The sequence below is a fragment of the Leucoraja erinacea genome, chromosome 7, assembly GCF_028641065.1.
Source record: "Leucoraja erinacea ecotype New England chromosome 7, Leri_hhj_1, whole genome shotgun sequence".
NCBI classification, from domain to species: Eukaryota; Metazoa; Chordata; class Chondrichthyes; order Rajiformes; family Rajidae; genus Leucoraja; species Leucoraja erinaceus.
The window spans coordinates 36,995,862-37,022,892 of NC_073383.1; the positions used below are offsets into that span (position 1 = coordinate 36,995,862).

General features: G+C 43.3%; 1 protein-coding gene across 16 annotated transcripts in view; it reads right to left on the bottom strand.

Moving 5' to 3' along the window:
- The window catches only part of ikzf2 (IKAROS family zinc finger 2), a 215,828-nt gene that overhangs the window by 24,062 nt on the left and 164,735 nt on the right, over positions 1-27,031 (bottom strand). For 14 of the 16 annotated variants that reach the window (XM_055638288.1, XM_055638294.1, XM_055638284.1 and 11 more), the window contains one exon: positions 6,064-6,231. The exons of the other annotated variants lie outside the window; for them this stretch is intronic. In XM_055638288.1, coding sequence (XP_055494263.1) covers positions 6,064-6,231 — 168 coding nt within the window. The remainder of the gene's footprint in view (positions 1-6,063; positions 6,232-27,031) is intronic. 16 annotated transcript variants of the gene reach the window in all.

Genomic DNA, 27,031 nt, shown 5'->3' on the forward strand with positions numbered 1-27,031 from the left:
CATTCACAGACTTGTCACAAAGCCACTCTTGCGTTGTCTTGGACGTGAGCTTTAGGTCGTTGTCCTGTTGGAAGGTGAACGTCTGGCCCAGTCCGAGGTCCTAAACGCTCTGGAGCAGGTTTTCATCAAGGATCTCTCTATACTTTGCTCCGTTATACCTCGATCCTGACTGGTCTCCCAGTTCCTACCACTGAAAAACATCCCTACAGCATGATGCTGCCACCACAATGCTTCACCGTAGATATGGTATTGGCCAGGTGATGAGCGGTGCCTGGTTTCCTCCAGACGTGACACTTGGCATTCAGGCCAAAGAGTTCAATCTTGGTTTCATCAGGCCAGGGAATCTTGTTTAGGTACCTTTTGGCAAACTCCAAGAGGGCTGTCATGTGCCTTTAACTGAGGAGTGGCTTCTGTCTGGCCACTCTACAATAAAGGCCTGATTGGTGGAGTGCTGCAGATATAGTTGTCCTTCTGGAAGTTTCTCCCATGTCCACAGAGGAACTCTGGAGCTCTGTCAGAGTGACCATCGGGTTCTTGGTCACCTCCCTGAATATGTTAGTAAGTCTCTATCCTAAGGCCCTTCTCCCCCGATTGGTCAGTTTGGCCAGGATCTATGAAGAGTCCTGGTGGTTTCAAAGTTCTATTTAAGAATGACGGAGGCCACTTTGCTCTTCGGGACCTGCAATGCTCCAAAAAATATTTCCCCCAGATCTGTGTCTCAACACAATCCTGTCTCGGAGGTCTACAGACAATTCCTTCGTCTTCATGGCTTGTTTTTTGCTCTGGCATGCACTGTCAACGGTGGGACCTTATATAGACAGGTGTGTGCCTTTCCAAATCATGTACAATGAATTTAATTTACCACTTGTAGACTCCTATCAAGTTGTAGAAACATCTCAAGGATAATCAATGGAAACACGATGCACCAAAGCTCAATTTTGAGAGTCACAGCAAAGGGTCTGAATACTTACGTAAATGTGATATTTCAGTTATTTAATTTGAATTATTTTGCAATAATTACTAAACAACTGTTTTCGCTTTTATATTATGAGGTACTGTGCGTAGATTGATGATAAAAAAAAATGAATGTAACCAATTTTAGAATAAGGCTGTAATGTAACAAAATGTGGAAAAAGTGAAGGGGTCTGAATACTTTCTCAATGCATTGTATATATCACTAAAGGCCCTGGGAATTTATACACAGTTATGCATCTCATAACATCTAACATCATCTTCTTCTTAATACTGATCTGCTTCAGATTGTTTTGTACCCCTCCCTGAACTCAGTATCTTCCATTTCCTCCCCCTTGGTGAATGCAGAAGACAAATATTCATCTGGGACCTCATCCATATTGCATGACTTACAAATTATTTACCTATTTTGTCTCTAAGAGATACCACTATTTCCCTGACTGCCCTTTTGCTCCTGTTACACATTGGATGCCTGGGAATCTCCTTATTCTTACTTGCCAAGAATATTTCATGGCTTCTTTTTGTTTCCCTGATTTATTTCTCTGCTAACAATCTGCTGTTTATCAATAAGATCGGTAATAACTTATTTGTTTGCCATTTCTGTTGCATATTCTAAAAGAAATGTGTAGAGAGCACAAATTTTTGAAAAGTCACAAGAATCACATGAATTTTGCAAATATAACCATATAACAATTACAGCACGGAAACAGGCCATCTCGACCCTTCTAGTCCTTGCCGAACACGTATTCTCCACTAGTCCCATATACCTACGCTCAGACCATAACCCTCCATTCCTTTCCCGTCCATATAACTATCCAATTTATTTTTAAATGATAAAAAACAAACCTGCTTCCACCACCTTCACTGGAAGCTCATTCCACACAGCCACCTGAGTAAAGAAGTCCCCCCTCATGTTACCCCTAAACTGTCCCTTAATTCTCGTCATGTCCCCTTGTTTGAATCTTCCCAACTCTCAGTGGGAAAAGGTTATGATTTTAACCAATTATTATGGTTATATACCATATACCATAATACAGTATTATGAATAATTACTTCATGCAGGAGTGCCATAAATAATAACATCAGATTGTACCAGTGATCTGAGGACAACAAATTACAGTGGCAAATATTGAAGAAAAGTATTACATTATGCATTGTTGCTATGCTTGTGGAAAAACAAGTCATTTTAATACTTGTTTCTTCAGTTAAGTGAAATAAGAGCTCAAACATATTATTTTGTATTTGGTTGCCAAGTATCTATAGATAATATACAGTGCAAACGTATGCAGATGAACCTTGATACCTAGATACAAATTAGTTAAATATTTAGTTAAACTAGTTTCTAGAAATCCAAATGCAATTTATATCAAGCCAAAAAAAAGACTAAAATAAGCTAACAATTTAATCTCCAAGTAATGCTGCGCAACTATACAACGTAGAACAAAAATAAACCCTTAATTGGTTGGTGAAATGATGCTGGAAACAAGTTTGTCGACAATGTAGATCATATTCAGAAAAAAAGTTTATTCCACTATAATCAAGAAATCAAGGAAACTATAAAGACCAAGATAAATACTATAAAAAGCAAGAAAACGGTTAGAATAGATGGAGAATAATATTAAAATTAAAGAGGTAATAGAGATACAAGACAAAAAATGACTAGTGGGGTACCGCAAGGCTCAGTGCTTGGACCCCAGTCATTTACAATATATATTACCCATAAAATGAGATATATATGAGACGTGAATTGGCCAAGATAGACTGGCAATTGATTCTTAAAGGGTTGACGGTGGATATGCAATGGAAGGCATTTAAAGACTGCATGGATGAGCTACAACAATTGTTCATCCCAGTTTGGCAAAAGAATAAATCAGGGAAGGTAGTGCATCCATGGATTACAAGGGAAATCAGGGATAGTATCAAAACAAAAGCATACAAATTAGCCAGAAAAAGCAGCCTACCAGAGAACTGGGAGATATTCAGAGTCCAGCAGAGGAGGACAAAGGGCTTAATTAGGAAAGGGAAAATAGAATATGAAAGAAAACTGGCAGGGAACATAAAAACTGACTGCAAAGGTTTTTATAGATATGTGAAGAGAAAAAACTTAGTTAAAACAAATGTAGGTCCCTTGCAGTCAGAAACAGGTGAATTGATCATGGGGAACAAGGACATGGCAGACCAATTGAATAACTACTTTAGTTCTGTCTTCACTAAGGAAGACATAAATAATCTGCCGGAAATAGCAGGGGACCGGGGGTCAAATAAGATGGAGGAACTGAGTGAAATCCAGATTAGCCGGGAAGTGGTGTTAGGTAAATTGAATGGATTAAAGGCCGATAAATCCCCAGGGCCAGATAGGCTGCATCCCAGAGTACTTAAGGAAATATCCCCAGAAATAGTGGATGCATTAGTAATAATTTTTCAAAACTCTTTAGATTCTGGAGTAGTTCCTGAGGATTGGAGGGTAGCTAATGTAACCCCACTTTTTAAAAAGGGAGGGAGAGAGAAAACGGGGAATTACAGACCAGTTAGTCTAACATCGGTAGTGGGGAAACTGCTAGAATCAGTTATTAAAGATGGGATAGCAGCACATTTGGAAAGTGGTGAAATCATTGGACAAAGTCAGCATGGATTTATGAAAGGTAAATCATGTCTGACGAATCTTATAGAATTTTTCGAGGATGTAACTAGTAGAGTGGATAAGGGAGAACCAGTGGATGCGTTATATCTGGACTTTCAGAAGGCTTTCGCCAAGGTCCCACATAAGAGATTAGTATACCAACGTAAAGCACACGGTATTGGGGGTTCAGTATTGATGTGGATAGAGAACTGGCTGGCAGACAGGAAGCAAAGAGTTGAAGTAAACGGGACCTTTTCACAATGGCAGGCAGTGACTAGTGGGGTATCGCAAGGCTCAGTGCTGGGACCCCAGCTATTTACAAAATATATTAATGATTTGGACGAGGGAATTGAATGCAACATCTCCAAGTTTGCGGATGACACGAAGCTGGGGGGGGGGGGGGGGCAGTGTTAGCTGTGAGGAGGATCCTAGGAGGCTGCAAGGTGACGTGGATAGGTTGGGTGAGTGGGCAAATGTATGGCAGATGCAGTATAATGTGGATAAATGTGAGGTTATCCACTTTGGTGGCAAAAACAGGAAAGTAGACTATTATCTGAATGGTGGCCGATTAGGAAAACGGGAGATGCAATGAGACCTGGGTGTCATGGTACACCAGTCATTAAAAGTAGGCATGCAGGTGCAGCAGGCAGTGAAGAAAGCGAATGGTATGTTAGCATTCATAGCAAAAGGATTTGAGTATAGGAGCGGGGAGGTTCTACTGCAGTTGTATAGGGTCTTGGTGAGACCACACCTGGAGTATTGCGTACAGTTTTGGTCTCCTAATCTGAGGAAAGACATTCTTGCCATAGAGGGAGTACAGAGAAGGTTCACCAGACTGATTCCTGGGATGTCAGGACTTTCATATGAAGAAAGACTGGATAGACTCGGCTTGGACTCGCTAGAATTTAGAAGATTGAGGGGGGGATCCTATAGAAACTTACAAAATTCTTAAGGGGTTGGACAGGCTAGATGCAGGAAGATTGTTCCCGATGTTGGGGAAGTCCAGAACAAGGGGTCACAGTTTAAGTATAAGGGGGAAATCTTTTAGGACCAAGATGAGGAATACATTTTTCACACAGAAAGTGATGAATCTCTGGAATTCTCTGCCACAGAAGGTAGTTGAGGCCAGTTCATTGGCTATATTTAAGAGGGAGTTAGATATGGCCCTTGTGGCTAAAGGGATCAGGGGGCATGGAGAGACGGCAGGTACAGGATACTGAGTTGGATGATCAGCCATGATCATATTGAATGGCGGTGCAGGCTCAAAGGGCCGAATGGCCTACTCCTGCACCTATTTTCTATGTTTCTATTAAATGTAACATCTCTAAGTTTGCGGATGACACAAAGCAGGATGACGGTATGAGCTGCAAGGAGGATGCTATGAGGCTGCAGGGTGACTTGGATAGGTTGGGTGAGTGGGCAGATGCAGTATAATGTGGATAAATGTTAGGTTATCCACTTTGGTGGCAAAATAAAGAAAGTCGATTATTATCTGAATGGTCAAAAATTGGGGTTTTGATTATAGAGAGCAATTTAAACAAATCTACACATCAAGAATGAGAGATCAGGTATGACACTGAGTTTACACATGGTTCAATGTTGTGTTCTGTTAAATTCACAGCCAAATAATGTTGGGCTAGATCCATAACCAGCATTTCATCTAGTCCAGTGGGTTCAATGTTTGATGAGTGGATATAAAATGAACTTCCCAAGGTTAATATTTCTATAATAAAAATATTTCTTATATTTGAGTAGCTCAATTACTATTAAGTTCTTCATAACAATGCAACTAGATCAGTGAATCAGTTTTACTATGAACCTACGAGCAACAGTCTTTAGGTCAAGTATAAATGTCTACAGAAATTCCCATAACTGAGCACCATTTATATTTGTAAGATTAAGCAAATTAAAGAAATAAAAAGATCCCATACATTATTGGACAGTCACTGTAGTCAATGATGGTGAACTGCAACTTCTCTAAAACGTACCAATGGTTATGTCAGTGCTACTGCAGAAAAAAAGCCTTCAGCTGTGCATATATTAAACAGGACCACGTCGGAAAATAGCAAAGTCCTGGACTGTTAAAATACAAAGTTTCAAACGCAATTAAAAATAAAGTATAAGAATTAATACACCTGAACACACCAAAATTGCATTCAGTTTTGGGAATGATGCACCAGGCTGTTATAAAGATTTTGCACCTTTTCAAGAATATTATATTTCATTTTACACACTACCTTATTATTTTTTTTAATGAATATAATCACATTTTCAATATAAATCTGGGTGCATTAATTATATAATAAAATGTGCCATTTTTATTTTGTATACATTGGGTAATGTTACTTGAGCTTGATTAGCCAAGAAAACTCTGGAGGTTTCCATTCCTTGTGATATTTGATAATTGAATTGAGACTTGAAATGTCAAACAGTACTTGCTTGCTTCTTCTACAGCAGTCATCTGAACTCACCAGAATGTGTCCTAAGATGACCAGTCAGTGCATCTCGTCGTCTGCAGGCATAGCTGCAAAATGGACATTTGAAAGGCTTCTCTCCTGTATGCAGCTTGACATGCCTCAGTAGGTTTCCTTTTTGGGTAAATGATGCACCACATTGGTTGCAATGGAAGGGACGTTCACCTAGAACACACAAAACCAAGATAACACACCTGGGTTCAAAAGCAGACCAGGGACCAGGCGCTTAAAACATAACCACTGTATACAGTGCCCTCCATAATGTTTAGGACAAAGACCCATCATTTATTTATTTGCCTCTGTATGCCACAATTTGAGATTTGTAATAGTAAAAATCACATGTGGTTAAAGTGCATATTGTCAGAATTTAATAAAGGCCATTTTTATACATTTCGGTTTCACTAAGTAGAAATTACAGCAGTGTTTATACATAATCCCCCCACTTCAGGGCATGATAATGTTTGGGACACATGGCTTCACTGGAGTTTGTAATTGCTCAGGTGTGTTTAATTCCCTCCCTCATGCAGGTATAAGAGTGCTCTCAGCACCTAGTCTTTCCTCCACCTTTGGAAACTTTTATTGCTGTTTATCAACATGAGGACCAAAGTTGTGCCAATGAAAATCAAAGCAGCCATTATAAGACTGAGAAACACGAATAAAACTGTTACAGACATCAGCCAAACCTTGGATTTACCAAAATCAACTGTTTGGCACATCATTAAGAAGAGAGAGAGCACTGATGAACTTACTAATCGCAAAGGGACTGGCAGGCCAAGGAACACCTCCACAGCTGATGATAGAAGAATTATTTCTATAATAACGAAAAATCTCCAAACACCTGTCTGATAGATCAGAAACACTCTTCAGGAGTCAGGTGTGGATTTGTTCATGACCGCTGTCTGCAGAAGACTTCATGAACAGAAATACATAGGCTACACTGCAGGATGCAAACCACTGGTTAGCCACAAAAATAGGATGGCCAGGTTACAGTTTGCCAAGAAGTACTTGAAAGAGCAACCACAGTTCTGGAAAAAAGTCTTGACAGATGAGGCGAAGATTAACTTATATCAGAGTGATGGCAAGAGCAAAGTATGGAGGAGAGAAGAAACTGCCCAAGATCCAAAGCATACCACCTCATCTGTGAAACATGGTGGTGGGGCTGGTATGGACTGGGCATATATGGCTGCTGAAGGTACTGGCTCACTTCTCTTCATTGATGATATAACTGCTAATGGTAGTAGCATAATGAATTCTGAAGTTCATCCTATATGCTCAAGTTCAAACCAATGCCTCAAAACTCAGCTGGCAGTTCATTCTACAACATGACAATGATCCCAAACATATTGTTAAAGCAACAAAGGAGTTTTTCAAAGCCAAAAAATGGTCAATTTTTGAGTGGCCAAGTAAATCACCCGATCTGAACCCAACTGAGCATGCCTTTTATATGCTGAAGAGAAAAATGAAGGGGACTAATAGCCCCCAAAGCAAGCATAAGCTAAAGATGGCTGCAATATATGCCCGGCAGAGCATCACCAGAGAAGACACCCAGCAACTGGTGATGTCCATGAATCGCAGACTTCCAGCAGTCATTGCATGCAAAGGACATGCAACAAATGATAAACATGACTACTTTCATTTACATGACATTGGTGTGTCCCAAACATTATGGTGCCCTGAAATGGGGGGGGGGGGGGCTATGTATAAACACTGCTGTAATTTCTACATGGTGAAACCAAAACGTATAAAAATGGCCTTTATTAAAATCTGACAATGTGCACTTTAATTACATGTGATTTTTTAAAATTACAAATCAGAGGGCGCAAAGGCCCCGATCACGGGTGAACAATGAGGAAGATGACTGAACTTCATTGCCTTCCCTCACAGTGGGAAACGTTGATTCCGCTGTGTGGGGATGTTTATGTTAAACTCTGTCGTGTATTGTGTTCTTTTTTATTCGTATGGCTGTATGGTAACTCAAATCTCACTGTAACAATTGGTGCATGTGACAATAAATGCAACTTGAACTTGAACTTGAAATTGTGGAGTACAGAGGCAAATAAATAAATGATGGGTCTTTGTCCAAACCATTATGGAGGGCACTGTATATTACTTGCATAGTTGCAGCATTCAAGTCCTACTTTGAGTATTTTCCCACAAATGAAACAATCACTGCAAGAAATAGCTCGAAAAAGTTCTAAACGACAAAAGGGAACCCATAATTCAAATAAAAGGGAACAAAGAGTTTAACTCAGTTTTATGTGCAAAATTAAATGCAACAGAAGAAATCTGCATGATAACACCAGGATAATTATTTTTATATATATATATACAGCCAATTTGTTATTAATTCCAGCAATTTCAATATTTTGATAGTGTCCACATAAATGTTTAAAGCAAAAGTCCAGAATTCCAATGTAATAGGCTATTTATTGAATACCATGGGTCCCTTGAAACATATGCAAATAAACATCATGCAAAGCTTAAAACAAATGCACAATAAATGCACATAGCAAAATAAAATTACACACTTCAAGCAGTACCCTTTAATTAAAAGCATTGACTTTTTCGGACATGATCAATGGACAGCTTGGATTTAAATAATACTAGATCAAGTGCAGACCCGTTGGGTCTGCTCCCCCAATGGTGTGATCCCCCAACCCAATATTTCACCATGCACCCGTCGCCTCCAACGGAACTGAACCCGTTCCCAAATGTAAGATTCCAGCACTCCCCTGCCTCCCTCAGCAGTGGATTAAAAAAAAATCCAATTTCACCTCCCTGCCTGCTGCAATACCAATTGGCCCTCCCCCTCCTGTTGAAGCACTTGCTGTGATATACCATTGAGGTGAAAAGTTCAGAGTGTTCCTGTCTTGCAACTTTGTTTTGAAGTGTGTTGGAAGCTGATAGGAAGGAGCAGTGAATCAAAAGGAAGAAAGGCAGCCGACAGCCGGACGGACAGACGGCAGGCGGCAGCCACAGACTTTTATATAATAACTAGACCAAGTGCAGACCCGTTGGGTCTGCTCCCCCAATGGTGTGATCCCCCAACCCAATATTCCACCATGCACCCGTCTCCTCCATTGGAACTGAGCCCGTTCCCAAATGTAAGATTGCAGCCCTCCCCTGCCTGCTGCAGCAGTGAAAAGTTCAGTGTTCCTCTCTTGCAACTTTGTTTCGAAGTGTGTTGGAAGCTGACATGTAAATGGAGAAGCCTGTTTATTTTTGAAATACTTGGGGGGGTGGGGGTGGGGGGGGGGGAGAAGGATTTGATTAAAAACATGTACTTCAACACGACGAAATGAAATGAGGAGCGGATACTTAGAAAGAAAAGCGAAATCTCTACCGAAATGGAAAATATCTCGGAGATTGAGCGTCTGGATTGGGCGTGGCAATGAATCAAAGGAAGAAATGCAGGGATCCGGACGGCAGGCGGACGGACTGATTTGAGTTTTTATATATATAGATAGATAGATAGATAGATAGATAATAGACGAGACCAAGTGCAGACCCATTGGGTTGGAACTGTTTCCCCAACGTCGTTTCTGCCTGCTGCAGCAGTGAAAAGTTCAGTGGGGGAGGGGGGAGGCTGACATGTAAATGGGAGAAGCCTGTTTTATTTTGGTGGGGGGGGGCTGGGGGCATCACACTCACATTGACCACCCCGAAAACACACAGGTGGGGGAAGGGGGGGTGAGAAGGAGGAAATGCAGGGAGAGGAGAGGAGGCGGAGGAGGAGGAGGAAACGGGACAGATTTGGGAGGGAAAGGATTGGGAGCGGGGTAGAGGGTGTGCGGCATCACACTCAGAGAGAGGGGGATGGGGAGAGAGATGTGGGGGAGACGTGGGGGGGGGATGGGGATGGGGAGGGGGGAGGGGGGAGAGGGGAGTCTGGGGGGAGAGAGGGGGAAAGAGTGGTGAGGGAGAGTGGAGGGGAAGGGGGAGAGAAGTGGTGAGAAGAGGGGTGGGGAGGGGTAGGGGAGTGATGGAAGAGGGACAGAGGGGTAGGGGGAAGGGGTTGGGGGGGGAGGGAAGGGGGGGGTGGGGTAGAGAGTGAAGGGGGGGGGGGGGAGAGAGGCATGGGTGGAGAGAGGGAGAGGGGGTGAGGAGAGGGAAACATAGAGACATAAGATTCTATAAGATCACCCCTCAATCTTCTAAATTCTAGCGAGTACAAGCCGAGTCTATCCAGTCTTTCTTCATATGAAAGTCCTGACATCCCAGGAATCAGTCTGGTGAACCTTCTCTATACTCCCTCTATGGCAAGAATGTCTTTGGGCATTGGGCATTGTGACATCACAAGATGTAACGTTCACCAGGAGCTGGGGCTGGTGCAAAGGCATATGTAAATGGATCCATCCCGATTGGACATCTGCGAGCATTGGGCATTGTGACATCACACGATGGAAACGAATCAAAAAGCAGAAAGGCAGCGGACGGACGGCAGGCGGCAGCCACAGACTTTTATATAATAATAGAAATAGATAGATAGATAGATAGATAGATAGATAGATAGATAGATAGATAGATAGATAGATAGATAGATAGATAGATGCTAGAAATTGGATTGATTAACATATGTGCCAAATGTTTAAAAAAAAAACCTGTTTAACCCAATATAGATTACAGAAATTATCCTCATTGTAAATTGGGCTGGGCAATGCTGTGCATTCATGTTAGTGCACATTTACAGACACCACCATTCATTATTATCCATTTCTGCCATTTCCAAATATGTCTGAGCTCAAAGATGAAAACTACGGCATTATGAATCAACCAGGAAGACATTCAACTACTTTGTCACTTTTTTGTTCTATAAAACTGACTCTGCTGAACTTGGAAGAACTGACTGGGCATGTTCATAAGATTCTGCTGGCTACTCAAACACCTTCCAAATTCTACAGACTAATAGAGTGCTTGCTCGAACACTTGAATTACTCATATAATGAAAACCTCAAGTGTCACACTGCTGACAGCATTCCATTACTGGAGCTATTATTTGTGCCTTCACCAGTCATAATGGTTCAGGAAACAAAGCCATGCTCATTTTCAAAGAATCTTCTCCCACATTGTTTTCAGGCAAACGACACCCCTATAGTGAACAATGGTTTTTAACAGGTTCAGATTTTCTCGAATGTGATTGATTATGTATTTTTCCTATGTTCTTGGACTGGGTTGTTCTCTCTATTGAGGTCGAAGTCATGTTGAATCTTAACTTCCTAAACATAGGCCTTTCCATATGACCATGATGCCGTGATGCTTAACCTGCTCCTCACTACTGAATCAGAGAGTTCACCCAAGCATTGAGCCAGATTGAGCTTTGTTATTCACTGCACCTTCAATGTCTGTGCAATGCAATGTCAAAATCAGATATGTTGAAGGTCCGTTTTTAGTGCATCTGACTTTCCGCTCAGCTGTTGGACTCATGGAGTTTAGAGTAAAGTTGACTTTGATTAAAAGGGTGTTGGAGTTAGTGGGAAAGGTTTACCCCTTTATTTACTGGTTCTTCAAGCAGTTCACACTCCAAACATAACACCTGAAGATAAAATGGGCACTACACAAATACAAGAATAGTTGTGGGACACATTATTGATGACATTTTGGTGCTTGACTCCAGCTAAGACCATACCCGGCTTTGCATACCAAGTAGATGTGGAGACATCATTGAAGCGCACTGCATGGTTTTCAGCCTAGGATACTGCACAGAATGCCATCAACAGAGAAACAGTTGCCTTTAGACGTGCAGAATAGAAGGCAGAGCCTGAAGAGCAGTAGAAAGAATACAGCATCCAATAGGAAATGCTCCTAAACAATATAGACAACGTCATCTGCTAGCTGAACAGAGGAAGGCAGCAATCAGAAATCACTTTCTAACAGATAATTTTCACCAGGGGTCTGCAAAATCATTGTCACAAATACAAATTATGTGACTGCAATCCTTACATCAACATAGAGCAGCAGCCAGAAGAGCCTTGATAACACATCAAATCCCATCACATTCTGTTGTGCCCATCCATCTGGACAAAATATAGCACATGTCATAGGCCCTGAGCAAAATATAGCATGGAAACAGGCTCTTCTGAGTAACTTATCTATGCTGCCCCAGATGTGGACTCAAGCTAGGCAAGCTTGGCTTATTTTTGCCCCATATCCATCCAAACCTTTCATATCCAAATATCTGTTCAAATGTCTTTTAAATTGTGTTATTGTATCTGCCTCAGCCACTTGAGTGATATACAAACCACCCTCTGTGTGAAGAAGTTGTCATTCAGGTCCCTTTTAAATCCACCCCCTCTCACCTTAAGCTTATGCTCTCTAGTTTTTAATGCCCTTCCTTGAGAAAAAAAGACAGGTGATGTATGTCACTCATGATTTTATACACCACCATCAGATCAACCTTCAGCAATTATGCAGCAAGGAATATAGTCCTCGTCTGTCCCACCCTACCTTGAGTCCTGACAATATTTTCCTGGATTTCCTTTGCACTCTTTCCACTTAATTAAGTCTTTTGAATAGCAGTTTAACTGACACTTCGAGTGCAACCTCACCAATGTCTTGTACAACTGCAAAAAAACACTCCCATTTCCTACACTCAATGCTCTGAATAATGACAGCCAGTATGTTAAACGGCTTTTTCATTACTCCGTGACACCACTTTCAGGGAACTATGTATTGTACTCCGAGATCTCTCGTGTTACAACACTCCCCAGGATTCAATTATTCACTGTGAAAGTTCTACTCTGGTTTGACTTTATGGAAGGCAACACTTAAGTGGGTATTTCCAAAAGGCAATACAAGTGAGTAACATGTGATTCCTTGCTATTAATGAACTGGTTGGGCTTGAGGTAACTTGCAGCAAGTAAAAACAATCTTAAAGTTTTTATTGATCATTTTCATTCATTATGGAAGTAAAGTTTGCTTAAAAGTTAAAGAAACCACCAATGAAATACAAAGAATACCGTTAATAACTATCTGTAGTAATTCTGATGTCCCGTATTAAATACAAGTCCTGATTATAATTTGTCAATCACTGTGGGATTTGTGTTCCGATTGCAGGCAAGATGAAGATTTGTGGAATAATTTTATGAAACATAGCTAAAAGTGTTTGGTTACAAAGTAATGGGCCTCTCCCACTTAGGCAATTACAGGCGACTAGTTTGTTGCCACATGCTCGCTGGTGGTCGCCGGGAGGAGTCCCCTCAGTCACGCAAAAAGTTGTAGCGTCTTTCTGATCACCGCTAAATTTTCAACATTTTGAAACATTTTCGGTGACAGTGGGTTTGGAAAGAACAGTGGCCTCACTCTGATAATGGAGGAGGTCTCGGTCAGAAAGTTCAGTGTGGATAGACACAAATGCTGGAGTAACTCAGCGGAACAGGTAACATCTCTGGAGAGAAGAAATAGGTGATGTATCGGTTTGAGACCCTTCTTCAGAGTGGGAATGGGAAGGGGAATTAAAGTGTTTGGCAACTGGGAGATCAGGTAGGTCCAGACAGACTGGGCGATTTGTCAATCTAACTGCTCCTTGGAACTCACCAAACTTTTCTAGAAATAAACATAGAACACTACTGCATAGGAGCAGGCCCTAAAGCCCACACGATGCCATGACCAACTCTTCTCTGTCTGCACATAACCAACATCCCTCGAAACTCTACATATCTATGTGCCTATCCAAATGTCTCTGAAATGCCACAACCATATCTGCCTATTTGAGTTTTTTTTTGTTTTGATATCTAATAACAACCACCAAACAATTAGGAGTCAACATGCAAATAGGATCAAATTATATTTGCTTCCTTTAACATTCTTCCTTTCTTTAAAGAAAATTGGGATGGTTGTTTGTATAATTAGCAGGAGGCCTATTTTTTTTGCGGACATTTTCAATCTTTCACTTCTGAGGTTCCCACCTGCTTTAAGAGAGCATCCATAATACCCAAGAAGAGTAAGGCGACGTGCCTCAATGACTATCGACCAGTGGCACTAACGTCTGTGGTAATGGAGTACTTTGAGAGGTTGTTTATGGGGCATATCAGCTCCAACCTCGACAAGAACCTCAACCCACTACAGTTCACCTACCGCTGCAACAGGACAAAGGAGGATGCGATCTCACTGAATACATTTTGTTGTAATAAAAAAAAAGAAAGCTGGTCATGTGGGACTGCTGGGCTCCGCAGGGTGTTGAATGTATTCTCAATAAGGATTGTATCATAGTTGTATAGTAGGTTACTATGGATATATGTTTGTATTGTATTATGGTGGCGGGTTCTGGCTTGTTTTATTGTAGTGTAATTAGTATTTTTTAATAATTGAATACATTTTTTGATTAAAAAAAAATAACTTGGTCACATGGGTGGAGGGTATTGCACCGAGGTGTTCCCTGCAACCCGTTTCTCTTGCGGTTCACAGACTCGCCAGCCGCATGCCACTTTTGCGGGCTGGAAGAGTCTGTGTACCACGTGTACATGGAGTGCGTGAGGCTGCAGCCACTGTTTGAATATCTAAAGGGGCTGCTTCTTGCCTTCTGGCTACATTTCTCACCCACCATCCTCATCTTTGGACACCCTGTGCATAAGAGAGAGGGTAGGGCTGAAGATGTCCTGGTTGGGTTGCTCCTGGGCCTGGCCAAGCTCACCATCCGTGAGTCACGGCGCCAGGCGGTGGAGGGCTTTACCCGAGCCGGCTGCCTGCCCCTTTTCCGGGTTTACGTCCGTGGGGTAAGAAAGGGAATACACCCAGTCCACGGGCACCCTGAGGGAGTTCCGGGACCGCTGGGCTCTGCAGGGTGTTGAATGCATCCTTGACAAGGAGTGTAAGATAGTTGTATAGTAGTTTATTAAGGATATTTGTTTGTATTGTATTATGGCGGTGGGTTCTGGTTTGTTTTATTGTAGTGTCATATTATTTTTTAAATAATTGAATACATAAGTGCTTAAACATCTTTTTTGCAATTCAGAGGAGGCACAGTGATACATTTAAACACCCTTGTGTATCGCTGTGACGGTGCAGAAACTTATTTTAAAGTTTCTGCTTGTATTTGGGACTACGTGCAGTTTCTTCAGCTTACTGCCCAGGTCCCACAATGTGGCTGGAAACCTGCCATGAAGTGCTGCACGCCAGCAAAGGGGGTAAGTCTTTCTGGACTTTTATACCTGCGTCCAGAACAACCCCCTCTTACTGCCTCATCGGTGCTGATCGGGCCGGTCTGGCTTTCTTGTGGTGTGGGAGGATTTCCACACAAGCACCGTCTCAACATCATTCTGCGGCCTTGGAGCTTGGAGCTGACAAAGCCTCCTTTCTCTCTGAGGTTTTCCAACATTCAAGACTGCAGGCAAGTCCCTTTTGTTGCTGGAGAAGCAGAGAGGAACAGCTGGGATTGCCTGTGAAGGTCAGCAGCTCGCCAGTGATCGCAGGAGCCAAGATAACTGGGCGAAGAGGTGGTGACGCAGCTGTTTTGTGGGGGAGCCGCCATTATTAATGTCCGAGGCAACATCACTCGCTGCCTCCCTCCGTATTTGTGTTTGGACACCGGCTTTGTGCCATTTTTGACTGTCAGTACCTGTATTTTGACTGTCAGTTATGTTTGTTTAATTGTAGTGCCTAAGACCATGTCGGGTCAGTGTTCTGGGGGAGCGGGGCCTTCCAGGAGCTATGCTCAGGCGGCTGCTTCAGCTGCTTTGTTTACTCCTCTTGGGGCATTGTTCCCCATGAAGAACCTGCCTTTTGGGCATTGGGTAAGAAGCTACTTGCCCCCTCATATGAACCTGGAAGACTGCTCGGCTGCTGTGGCCATGGCCGCCAAGCCCGCAGGCTTCCTGTACATGGGAAGGATGTTTGGGAAGGCCGTGTTCTTCCTCGAGTCTGTTGAGGGGTTGAACACGGCAGCGAGTAAAGGGATCTCAGTGGGAAGAACATTCCTGCAGGTCGAGCCCTTGGCAACCACTGCGCAGCCTTGCATCACAAATGAGGCCCTCCTTCCCCATCTTCACACTCTGGGGAAGGTACTCACAGACATCACCCCGATATCCCAGGGGTTCCGCAGGAAGGAGCTGCGGCACATTCTTTCCCTCTGGCGCCAGCTGACGATGTTGCTGGACCGGGAGGAGGTAGTTGGCGGGTGCTTCTGTGTCCAGCAGGATGGGCGTGATTTCACCATCTACTGGACAACGGAGCGCCCATCGGAGTACCTGTAAGGAAGTGGGGCATATTCAGAGGAATTGTCCCAAATCCTGGGTGGAGGCCTCTGCCTCCGGTGCCACTAAACCCCCTCTCCATCCCGCTCCCACCCCCCTGTAGCTAAGTCAGGGAGCCCTGGGGTCGGCAGAGAGTGGGTGGGGAGGGTCAAAAGAAGGGGGGCAAGGTGGCGAAGATGGTGAAGCACCTGGAGAACAAAACCCTCAAGGACAAGAATGATCCACCCATCCCGTCACCTCCCATTAGGGAGTCTACAAGCCCCATAATCCAGCCGGGGGCGGTGGGGATCAGACGGGAGTGCCACAGAGGAAGGTTGCTCAGGTGACCCCAAATTCTGTGAGCTCCTCCCCATCGAAAAAGAGAAGGAGGAATCTCTCCAGGGAGGAGCGGAATGGGGACAAACGGGAATCCTCCAGGGGGGAGGGGAGTACTGTGGTGGAGGACTCCCGCCTTCCGGTTTGGGCCCAGGTCTCATGTTCTGGAGAGGATTCTGGGGAGGGTGGCGATGGGGACCACTCGGGTGATATGGAATAGGGGGAGATTCATGTTGGGGAGGGAGTCCAGGAGCAACCCACCCAGGATGAGGCGCAGAGCACGCCTCTAGAGGTAGAGACTGTAGGTGGGGAGGGGGTTGGGGAAACCAGCCCTTCTCTCCCTCATGACCTGGCTCCAGAGGGACTTCCTGAGTCTGGTGCACCAGAGTTCACTCTGGGCCCAACTGGGGGAGGGATAGTCACTCCCACTGACGATGGTCTTGAATCCCCGGGTACATCTGGGGAAGAACCCTCTGCCACTGGTCCCAGGGTTGGGACCGCAAGGGGAGGAGTGGCTCTGCTGTCAGAGAGCGAAGGACTAGTGATGGGATCTAGGGAGTAGGCAGGACTGAAGATGTTGTGGTTGGGTTGCTCCTAGGCCTGGCCAAGCTGGCGGTCCGCGAGTCACAGCGCCAGGCAGACGAGGGCTTTGCACGAGCCAGATCCTTGCCCCTTTACTGGGGTTGTAAAGTAGTTATTAGAATATTTGTAAAGTAGTTGTTTGATTATTTTGTAACATGGTGGTGGGTATGTCACCACGGTTTATTTTGGTTTTTGTATCGTGTTGGAATTTAAATAAATTATTTTTTTATACAAAAAAAAAGCTGGTTACCAAGCTCACGCAACTGGGTCTCTGCGCATCCGTCTGCAATTGGATCCTCAACTTTCTCATCCACAGACCACAGTCAGTTCAAATTGGCAGAAACACTTCATCCTTGGTAACAATCAGTACGGGAGCACCTCAAGGGTGCTTGCTCAGCCCGTTTTACTCACTCTATACCCATGACTGCGTAGCCGGACATAATGCGAACTCCATCGTCAAGTTCGCCGATGACTCCACTGTTGTTGGACAAATCACAACTGGTGATGAGTCAGAGTATATAGAAGTGAAATTGACCGATTGACCAAATGGTGCCAGCACAACAACCTGGCTCTCAACATCAGTAAAACCAAGATTGTGGACTTTGGTAGGGGAAGGATGAGGACCCACAATCCTGTTTACATCAATGGAACAATGGTAGAGAGGGTCAAAAACTTAAAATTCCAGGACGTGCATATTTCCGAAGATCTTTCCTGGATGCAGCACACTGATGTAATTATAAAGAAGGCACATCAGCGACTCTGAGAAGATTACGGAGATTCGGCATGTCAAAGAGGATTCTCCTGAACTTCAACAGGTGCACAGTAGAGAGCACACTGACTGGTTGCATCATGGCCTGATTCGGCAACTTGAACGTCCAGAAGCTGAAAAGACTGCAAAAAGTTGTGACCACTGCCCAGTCCATCACTGGCTTTGACCTCCCCACCATCGAAGGGATCTATCGAAGTCGCTGCCTCAAAATGGCAGCCAACATCATCAAAGACCCACACCATCCTGGCTACACACTCATTTCACCATTGCCATCGGGAAGAAGGTACAGGAGCCTGAAAACTGTAACGTCCAGGTTTAGGAACAGCTTCTTCCCTACAGCCATCACGCCATTAAAGACGACAACAAAGAAGCTCTGAACTGCAACAGACTATCATTATTATTGCACTATATTTGTTATTTATTGAGTATGTGTATACACACACGCTGACCTTTTTTTCTTCTCCCATTATGTATTATGTTTACATATTCTGTTGTGCTGCAGCAAGCAAGAATTTCATTGACCTATCTGGGACATAAGACAATAAAACACTCTTGACTTGACTCTTGAATAATACACTACTCAGTAATGTTTGCTTCAACCTTTTGGAACAGCAATACAACCCTCCAGTTAATTCAAGCCATTCCAAACACAAAAAAAAGAAGAAAAAAAACAAGAAAAGTCATGAAAAAATGACATGGGCTATCAAAGTCCTCAGTTCTAAGTTATTACTAGACTAAGTGGGACCCGTTGGGTCCTAGTCACATGGGAGGCCTGTCCCCCCAACGCAACCCATTCCCCAACGCAATATTCCACCACTCACCCGTTCCCCCAACGCAATATTCCACCACTCACCCATAGCCCCTAACTGTGCAGGCGCGGCTGATTTACCCTCATCCCCGAGCACTCCCTCCCCCTCCTCTTCATGTGTGGGAGGGGAGGAGGGGAGGGAAGTGGGGTGTGTGGCAGTGGGAGGGGAGAAGTGTGTGGACTAGGAGGTGTAGGAGAGGGTTTCCCCCCCCTCTCTCCGTTCCCCCCTCTCTTTTTGAGGTTCCCAATAATGGCTTCTCAAAGATTTCTGATGATTGAAAGCTTTGTATTTTTCGACTCAATGTATTTCACAATTAATTCACCATATGTTCAGCCAGTGATCAATATAGATGTTCAAAATGATGACAAGCTCAAATTGTGATGCCAGATATACTAGATGAAGGTTTGAATAGAAATGCAGAGTCAAATAATTTAATATCATACTTGTATAATATTATTCTAAATATAGAAATTCCATCGTCAGATGCAATTAGAAGAGAGTGGGAACAGGAATTAATTAAAAAAATTCCCAAAGACAGATGGGATAAATATCTTCTATATGTACATAACTTTGATTAATGTAAGACATATCTTAATTCAATTTAAAATATTACATAGACTATATTATTCGAAAACTAAACTGAATAAAATGTTCCCAAATGTATCCACCATCTGTGACAAATGTTCATCTCAAGAAGCAACTATAGCACACTCCTTCGTCTCCTGCATAAAACTTCATAAATTTTGGAAAGAAATCTTTGAAATCTTCACAAAATTATTAAAAACGAAACTGGACCTCCACACAGAATTGATCATTTTTTGAACAACAGAAGCCTGCTCTGACCTATCAATATTTCAAAGACATTTCCTTAACTACGGCCTGATAATGGCAAAAAAACTCATACTTAAATTTTGGGAAAATGTATCCACCCCAAGACTTAAAATGTGGATCACAAGTATGTCTGAGATGCTACATCTAGAAGATATGAGACTCATCTTAGCAGGAAAATCAGAGAAATTTTCAAAGATATGGTCTCCTTTTATTGATTTATTACAAGTATAGTATGGTGCAACACAACTCTGAAAATAAACCGATTCATGAACTGGGCGATGGGTGTGGTAAAATACGAAGCAGGTATATCCCAACACAAGGGTCCCTTGTTTCTTTCTTGCTTTCTTTTTCTTGCCTTTTTTTTTGTGTGTTTTTTTCCTTTCCTTTCTTTTTTTTAAATAATTTTATGGGTTTTTGACTTTATTTTTCTTCAGGCTATCACTTGTTCACCCCGGGACTGCCCATATGGTACCCTAGGGGTTTACATATCACTATTTCCTTCACTCTTTTCTTTTCTCGCTTTCTCTACCTATGTCTTGTTAAATTTAAAATAGTTGTACACAAAATGTTTGTTATATGCTTCTAATAAAGAATGTAAATAAAATTAAAAAAAATGTTTTTAAATGATAACAAGAAGATGTATTCATGTTGAGATGTGTATATTTTGCAAATGAGATGTGTGTATACTTTTCAATTAAGGGTCATAAATATATCATAAAAATTCATTTCATATGCCTTTGCATATTAAAAGGTAAAACATTGTAGATTTGTTATGAGCTCACAGAATTACCTACACTTCTTGAAGAGAAAGACTTAGCGGGAATTAACACAATTTGGTGCATGTAACTAGTCTAACCATTGAGCAATGATTCATTGCCTCCTTTGAAGCGTGGGGCCCAGTTATTTGAAATTGTGACTAATAAAACAGTTTTTCTTGTTCACTTGTGTGACTTGATCATTTTGGTTCAGTATATTGTGCAATCCAACTTGAGATTCTAATTCCACTTTACCAAATCAAAATTATAAAGGTTTGAAGCAAGATGAATAGGAAGAGCATGTGCCCTAAATGGAAAGGTTATTAATGAGGGCCAAGGTTACGATAATAAAATATCAAAGTAAAAATGTTTCCATCCAAAGATTATTGATCTGGAACCAACAGCCTGTAATGGTGGTGTAAGTCAAAGCTCTCATTATAGTTAAAGTGAATTTAGATGTTACCTTGATTGCAAATAGACTTCAGGTTATGGCAGGGGATTGGAGAAATTGATTTACTAAATTAATATTCTTGTCCATTGTAAGTTTTCAGATGACACTAAAATGTGTGATATCATAGATAGCAAAGATGGCTATCAAAGGTTACAGCAGGAACTTGATCAGCTCGGCAAGAGGGGTGAGGAATGGTTAATGGAATTTAATACTGATAAATGTGAAGTGTTAAATTTTGGGAAGTCAAACCAGGGCTGGACATTCAGTGAATGGCAAAGTCCTGGGGAATGTTGTACAGAAGAGGCATCTCAGAGTGCAGGTACATGGTTCCCAGAAAGTGACATCACAAGTAGATAGGGTGATCAAGAAGACGTTTGGTACATTGGCCTTCATCAATCAGGGTATCGAGTACAAAACTTGAGATGTTGTTACAGTAATAGCCCTGTCCCACGGTGCGAGTTCATTCCAAGAGCTCTCCCGAGTTTAAAAAATCGTGGTAAGCACGGAGAATGAACGTAGCGGGTACGTCGGAGCTCGGGAACGTCTCTTAGCGCTAACGGCAGGTACTCGGGAAGACTCGCTAATGACAAGTCAAAACGGCAGGAGGAGGGGTGGAAGACGTTCCCCCTTAAGGGCAAGTTTTAAGCCTGGACCTGCAGGTAAGTGATACTGTGGTCTTTATTGTTCCCATACTGTTCTACACGTGGGGGGAAACATGCACTAGGCAAAGAAGTCGACCAGAGCTGGCGGGGGAAGACCGCGGAGTTGTGGACGCCAGCAGCGGCCGGCGGCACAGGAATCACCCATAAGGGAACAGCTGTGCCCGTCTTCGCCCCCGCACCGGCCAGATTAAACACTACGTCTGGGCAGGAAGGCAAGAAGAAAACCAAAAGAGTCGAGGACTGATGAGTCCGACTTTGGGCGGCCAGCGACCATGAGCGCTGGAGCCAGTTGGAGCGGCTTATGGAGCCGAGCTCCAACATGACAGGCTCCGGGAGATGGAGTCTAGTCACTGTGGGCACTATGTAAAAGCCACAGCAGCACCTCTTGTAGGGCTGCACAGTGCATCTCCCTCGTTGAGGGGAGTACTGGGGGGGTCAATTCTGGGCTGACCCTGAAGAGGGGTTTTGACGAACAAAACTACAAGTGTGCAGGGGGTGCAAGAAGGCAAAATCTACTGGTCATGGTGTCCACATACATACAGCCAGACCACGATGGACACCACTGCAAAAAATACTTGGGACCAGGAAACTGCGCATCCCAGAATGTTCCAGTCATGGAAATAGCATCTGGAAACATGTCGGAGCAGGACTTAGGAAAGCCCTGGGGCTCATAAAAGCGACAACATTAAGGATCTCCTACAGCCAAAGACAGCACCCTTATGCACCCACCAGCAGAACAAGAGAAGCTGGTGAAAGCTCACAGGCCAGGCATACAGGACAGCGGTCTTTTAGACTAGAGCCCAGACCAGCCTTTCTGGAAGATGCGCAAACCCCAACCCAAAAACAAACCCAGATGCCTCAACCTCCTCGAAGACCACACAGAAGAAGCAAACTTCCACTGGTAACAATGGAGGTAGGTGGGTCTGGTCCCTTACAAATTATAGGAAGAGTGGATAATACACATATTGGTGGGAGATTACACTCTTTTGGATACATGGTGTATATTAACTACAGACACTTATATCCTAAGCAGTATCCACGGATATACCATTGAATTGTGCAAAAGGGGTAATGGGTAAACCCAACACGATTGGCTGGAATACATTTTACAATATATTCAGTACAAAATGGAAACTGGTAACTGCTAAAGGACTGATTTCCAAAGGCTACTCCATGGCTAGCATCGACCAAAAATATGCTTACTATTCAGTGCCTACACGGACTGATCACAAATGTTATTTAAAAAAATTCAACTGGATGGGGCAGCTCTGGCAGTATAGAGCTACCAAATACATAATCATATGATCAGACTAATTGTGGGCATAACTTTGAAGTTGGCCTAACTAGCTGTAACAGCCACCGTACAATTGGGTGAAAACTGGGGTTATCATCCATCCAGTTAAATCTAAACTGACGCCTATCAACATAATGGATTATTTGGGGTTCACTATTGACAGCTCACTTGTCGGTGACTTTACCAAAGGACAAGGCTACAGTCTTAACTGAGGCCTGCAACAACCCCACTGACATCAGTGAACCGTCTATCAGATTGGTAGCAAGTATAATTGGCATATAGTGTCTGCCTTTCCAGCCACACAATTTGGACCTTTTGTATTACCAAAAATCTACAAAGGGCAAAAATACAAACACTCAAAGTTAATACTGGTCATTTCGACAGATCAATAAGCCACCAATCAAAACTTATGGAATTAAAATGGTGGAGGGATAACATTCGGCATTGTTCCAACCCTATCGTTATCAGCAAACCCTTAGTGGTACTACAAACTGATGCCAGTGCGCTTGGTTGGGCTACTACAAATTTCCATCTCCATCTGTGGAGGTAGATGAAAGGCACAGGAGGCATCATTATCACAGACACTGGGCATAAAATACCTGGAAATGTGGGGTGCATTCTATGGCCTAAAGTCATACTGCTCTGGGATAAATCACCAGCGTGTTAGACTACAGAGTGACAATCTGACTAATAAAATTTGGTAATGGTGTATCCAGAGAAATATTGGAATATCAGCTACTTACCTACCAGGTAACCCAAAATTCAGTGACAGACATCAGGTCACGCAAATTCAATAAAATAAGACTTAATCACCAGTTACCAAACTGTTTCTTGGGAACCAGACCCTGGGACAGCAGGGACAGATGCTTTTCACTGCATTGAGGGGGCAATTGTTTATCTATGCATTCTCTCAGTCGGGTATTACGAAAAAATACAACAAGACTCAGCGTCTGTTAATTGGTAGTGCCGATTGGCCTACTTAACCATGGTTCCCTGTGATACTCAACATGGGGTTTAACCATGCATCACCATCCTGAAACAACCAGATTATTGGTTCATCCCGTAACAGTGGAACCCATCCATGTCAAAAACAAACAAACCTATCAATTTGGCATCCTGGCCGGGTGCTTAGGGTATGTGCTGGACAACTATCCCCAGTCCTCGCCGACATTTTCAATCTCTCACTGGCCCAGGGTGTTGTCCCCACTTGCCTCAAGACATCAACCATCGTGCCAGTGCCCAAAGAGTCAGCTACAGGGAGTCTCAACGATTTCCGCCCAGTGGCACTCACCCCTGTCATTGCAAAGTGCTTTGAGCGGCTGATCTTGGCTCACCTCAAAGCCTGCCTCCCCCCCACACTGGACCCCCACCAGTTTGCCTACCGGACCAACAGGTCTACAGAGGACGCCATATCGGTGGCCCTACACTCTGCCCTGACCCACCTGGACTACAACAACTCCTACATCAGGCTGCTGTTCGTTGATTTCAGCTCTGCCTTTAACACCGTCATCCCCGCCAGCTTGATCACCAAACTCAGTGGACTTGGCATCTCCACCTCCCTCTGCAACTGGACACTGGACTTCCTCACTAACAGACCACAGTCTGTTAGGGTCAATAACCTCACCTCCTCCACTATAACACTGAACACCGGAGTGCCACAGGGCTGTGTGCTCAGCCCTCTCCTCTATTCCTTCTTCACCCACGACTGCATCCCAAAGTACAGATCCAACGCCATTATAAGTTTGCTGACGATACCACGGTAGTAGGACTGATCAGCGACAACGATGAGTCAGCCTACAGGGATGAGATCCAGCACCTGACAGCCTGGTGTGCCAACAATAACCTCGTCCTCAACTCCAAAAAGACAAAGGAGATTATTGTTGACTTCAGGCAGACCAGAGGAGGCAGTCATACCCCCATCCATATAAACGGGACTGAGGTGGAGCGCGTCTCCAGCTATAAATTCCTCGGAGTACACATCTCGGAGGACTTGTCCTGGTCCCTCAACACCTCCAAGCTGATCAAAAAGGCACAGCAGTGCCTTTACTTCCTCAGGAGGCTCAAGAAAGCCCACCTGTCCCCCCAGATCCTGACCAACTTTTACCGCTGTACCATAGAGAGTATCCTGACCACCTGCTTCACGGTATGGTACAGCAGCTGCACTGCTGCGGACAGGAAGGCACTACAACGGGTGGTGAAAACCACGCAGCACATCATCGGTGTCCCGCTCCCTGCCATGGATGCCCTCCACCGAAAACGGTGTCTGAGACGGGCTGGGAAGATCATCAAAGACCCCTCACACCCCAACCATGGACTGTTTGCCCTCCTCCCATCAGGGAGGCGGTACAGGAGCCTCAGGTCACGTACTAGTAGGATGAGGAAAAGCTTCTACAACAACACAATCACACTGCTGAACTCGGAGTCCTGACGATAGATTTCTCTGGTCCCTCCGTCCCCTTTGTTTAATCATTCTGTATTTCCTGATTATTCTGTATCTTCCCTCTTTCTATTTTTTTTGTTTTTCTTTATGTACAACTACTACGGACTGACGCAAAACTGAATTTCGTTGTACTCATACTTGTATTTGTGCGATGACATTAAAGTTGAATTGAATTGAATTGAATTGAATAGAGTCTAAAGAAACCTTTACTGCAACTGGGACTGGCGGACCGAACATTGAACATTATCTCAGCGGGCCACAGACAGTCCACCAAAAACTATATCTGGTATAAATCAGGAAATGGGAGATATATAGTCACAGAAACAACATCACCTACAGTTTGATGAACATAACGTCTGTTCTTGAATTCCTGGCAGGCCTCCATTATGATGAGGGGCTCAGTTACAGTGCCATTAACTGCATCAGAAGTGCCCTAGCAACATATCTATGGCGAGGATCAGAGCGTCATTCTGTTGGGACTCACCCCTGGTAACCAAACGTATGAGTGGAATTTTTAATATCTATCCCCCAAGAACCAGGTACTCTCTAAATGGGATACGAGTATTGCCCTAACGTTGCTAAGGAATTGGTCTCCAGCAACAGCTCTGTCCCTGCAAAGACTGACGCACAAACCAGTCATGCTGATGACTTTGGTCACGGCACTAAGGGTACAGTCGTACATAAGTTAAGGCTGGACTATATGACTTCTTCAACAGGAATATAACGTTTCATATTACGAATTAGTCAAACAGAACAGACCGGGATCATCAGGCCTCAAAATAAAATTTAGGGATTACCCTACAGATATCGTCTCTGTATAATAAGACAATTATTGTTCTATATGGAGAACACCAAAAACATCTGAGGCTATGAGATGGCACTACTAATCAGCCACAAACAAACCCATAAAAAAGTGTCGGTTCAAACTATTTCCAGATGGCTGAAACAGGTTTTAACAACAGCTGGGGTGGATACTTACATATTCAAATCTTATTCCACTAGGGCTGCAACTACATCGGCAGCTATGGAGTTGGATGTACCAATGAATCAAATCCTCGAGACAGCAGGATGGATCAGGGGAAAATGTTCCAACTATTCTACCACAAACCAGTAGTTAAACTGGAACTTTGCAGAGCCAATTTTAAGTTCTGTAATATAATTTCACCCCATAAATAAGGGCTATAATTTGTTGTTAACAATTTATCATGGATTTCAATGTTGGATTCATGTCTAAACATGTTAACACAATTCCTCCCACAGTCAATTAAGGCAGATGTGATGCATGGACTCGTTTCCACGGCATAAAATCACAGAGCTTTGAAATCTTCACGTAGTCACTCACGTGACTCCGAAGTAAAAGAGTAAGATTAAACGAGAACTTACCAGTTCGAAGTTTGATCGTTATTTTATGAGGTGTACGTTGTGGGAATACGTGCCCTCCGTTCCCACCCTTGATCATATACTCAACTGGTATTTTCTTCTCTAATCTTACTATGTTCAGTCATTACAGTTATCTGTGATTTCACACCGCTGCTTTGAAGAATGACACGCATGAGTCCTGGCGGGGTTCTTCACGTATTCCCTCAACATACTCCTCATAAAATAACGATCAAAGTTCGAACTGGTAAGTTCTCGTTTAATCTTTCTATTTTATTCCTTGAAATGCAGGAGGTGAGGCTTGACCTTATTGAGGTTTATAAGATCATGAGGGGAATAGATAGGATGAATGTGGAGAGTCTTATACCCAGAGTAGGGTAATCAATAACCAGAGGACATAGATTAAAGGTGAGAGGGGAAAGATTGAATAGGAATTTCAGGGGCAACCTTTTTCACACTGAGGGTAGTGAGCATGTGGAATGAGCTACCAGAC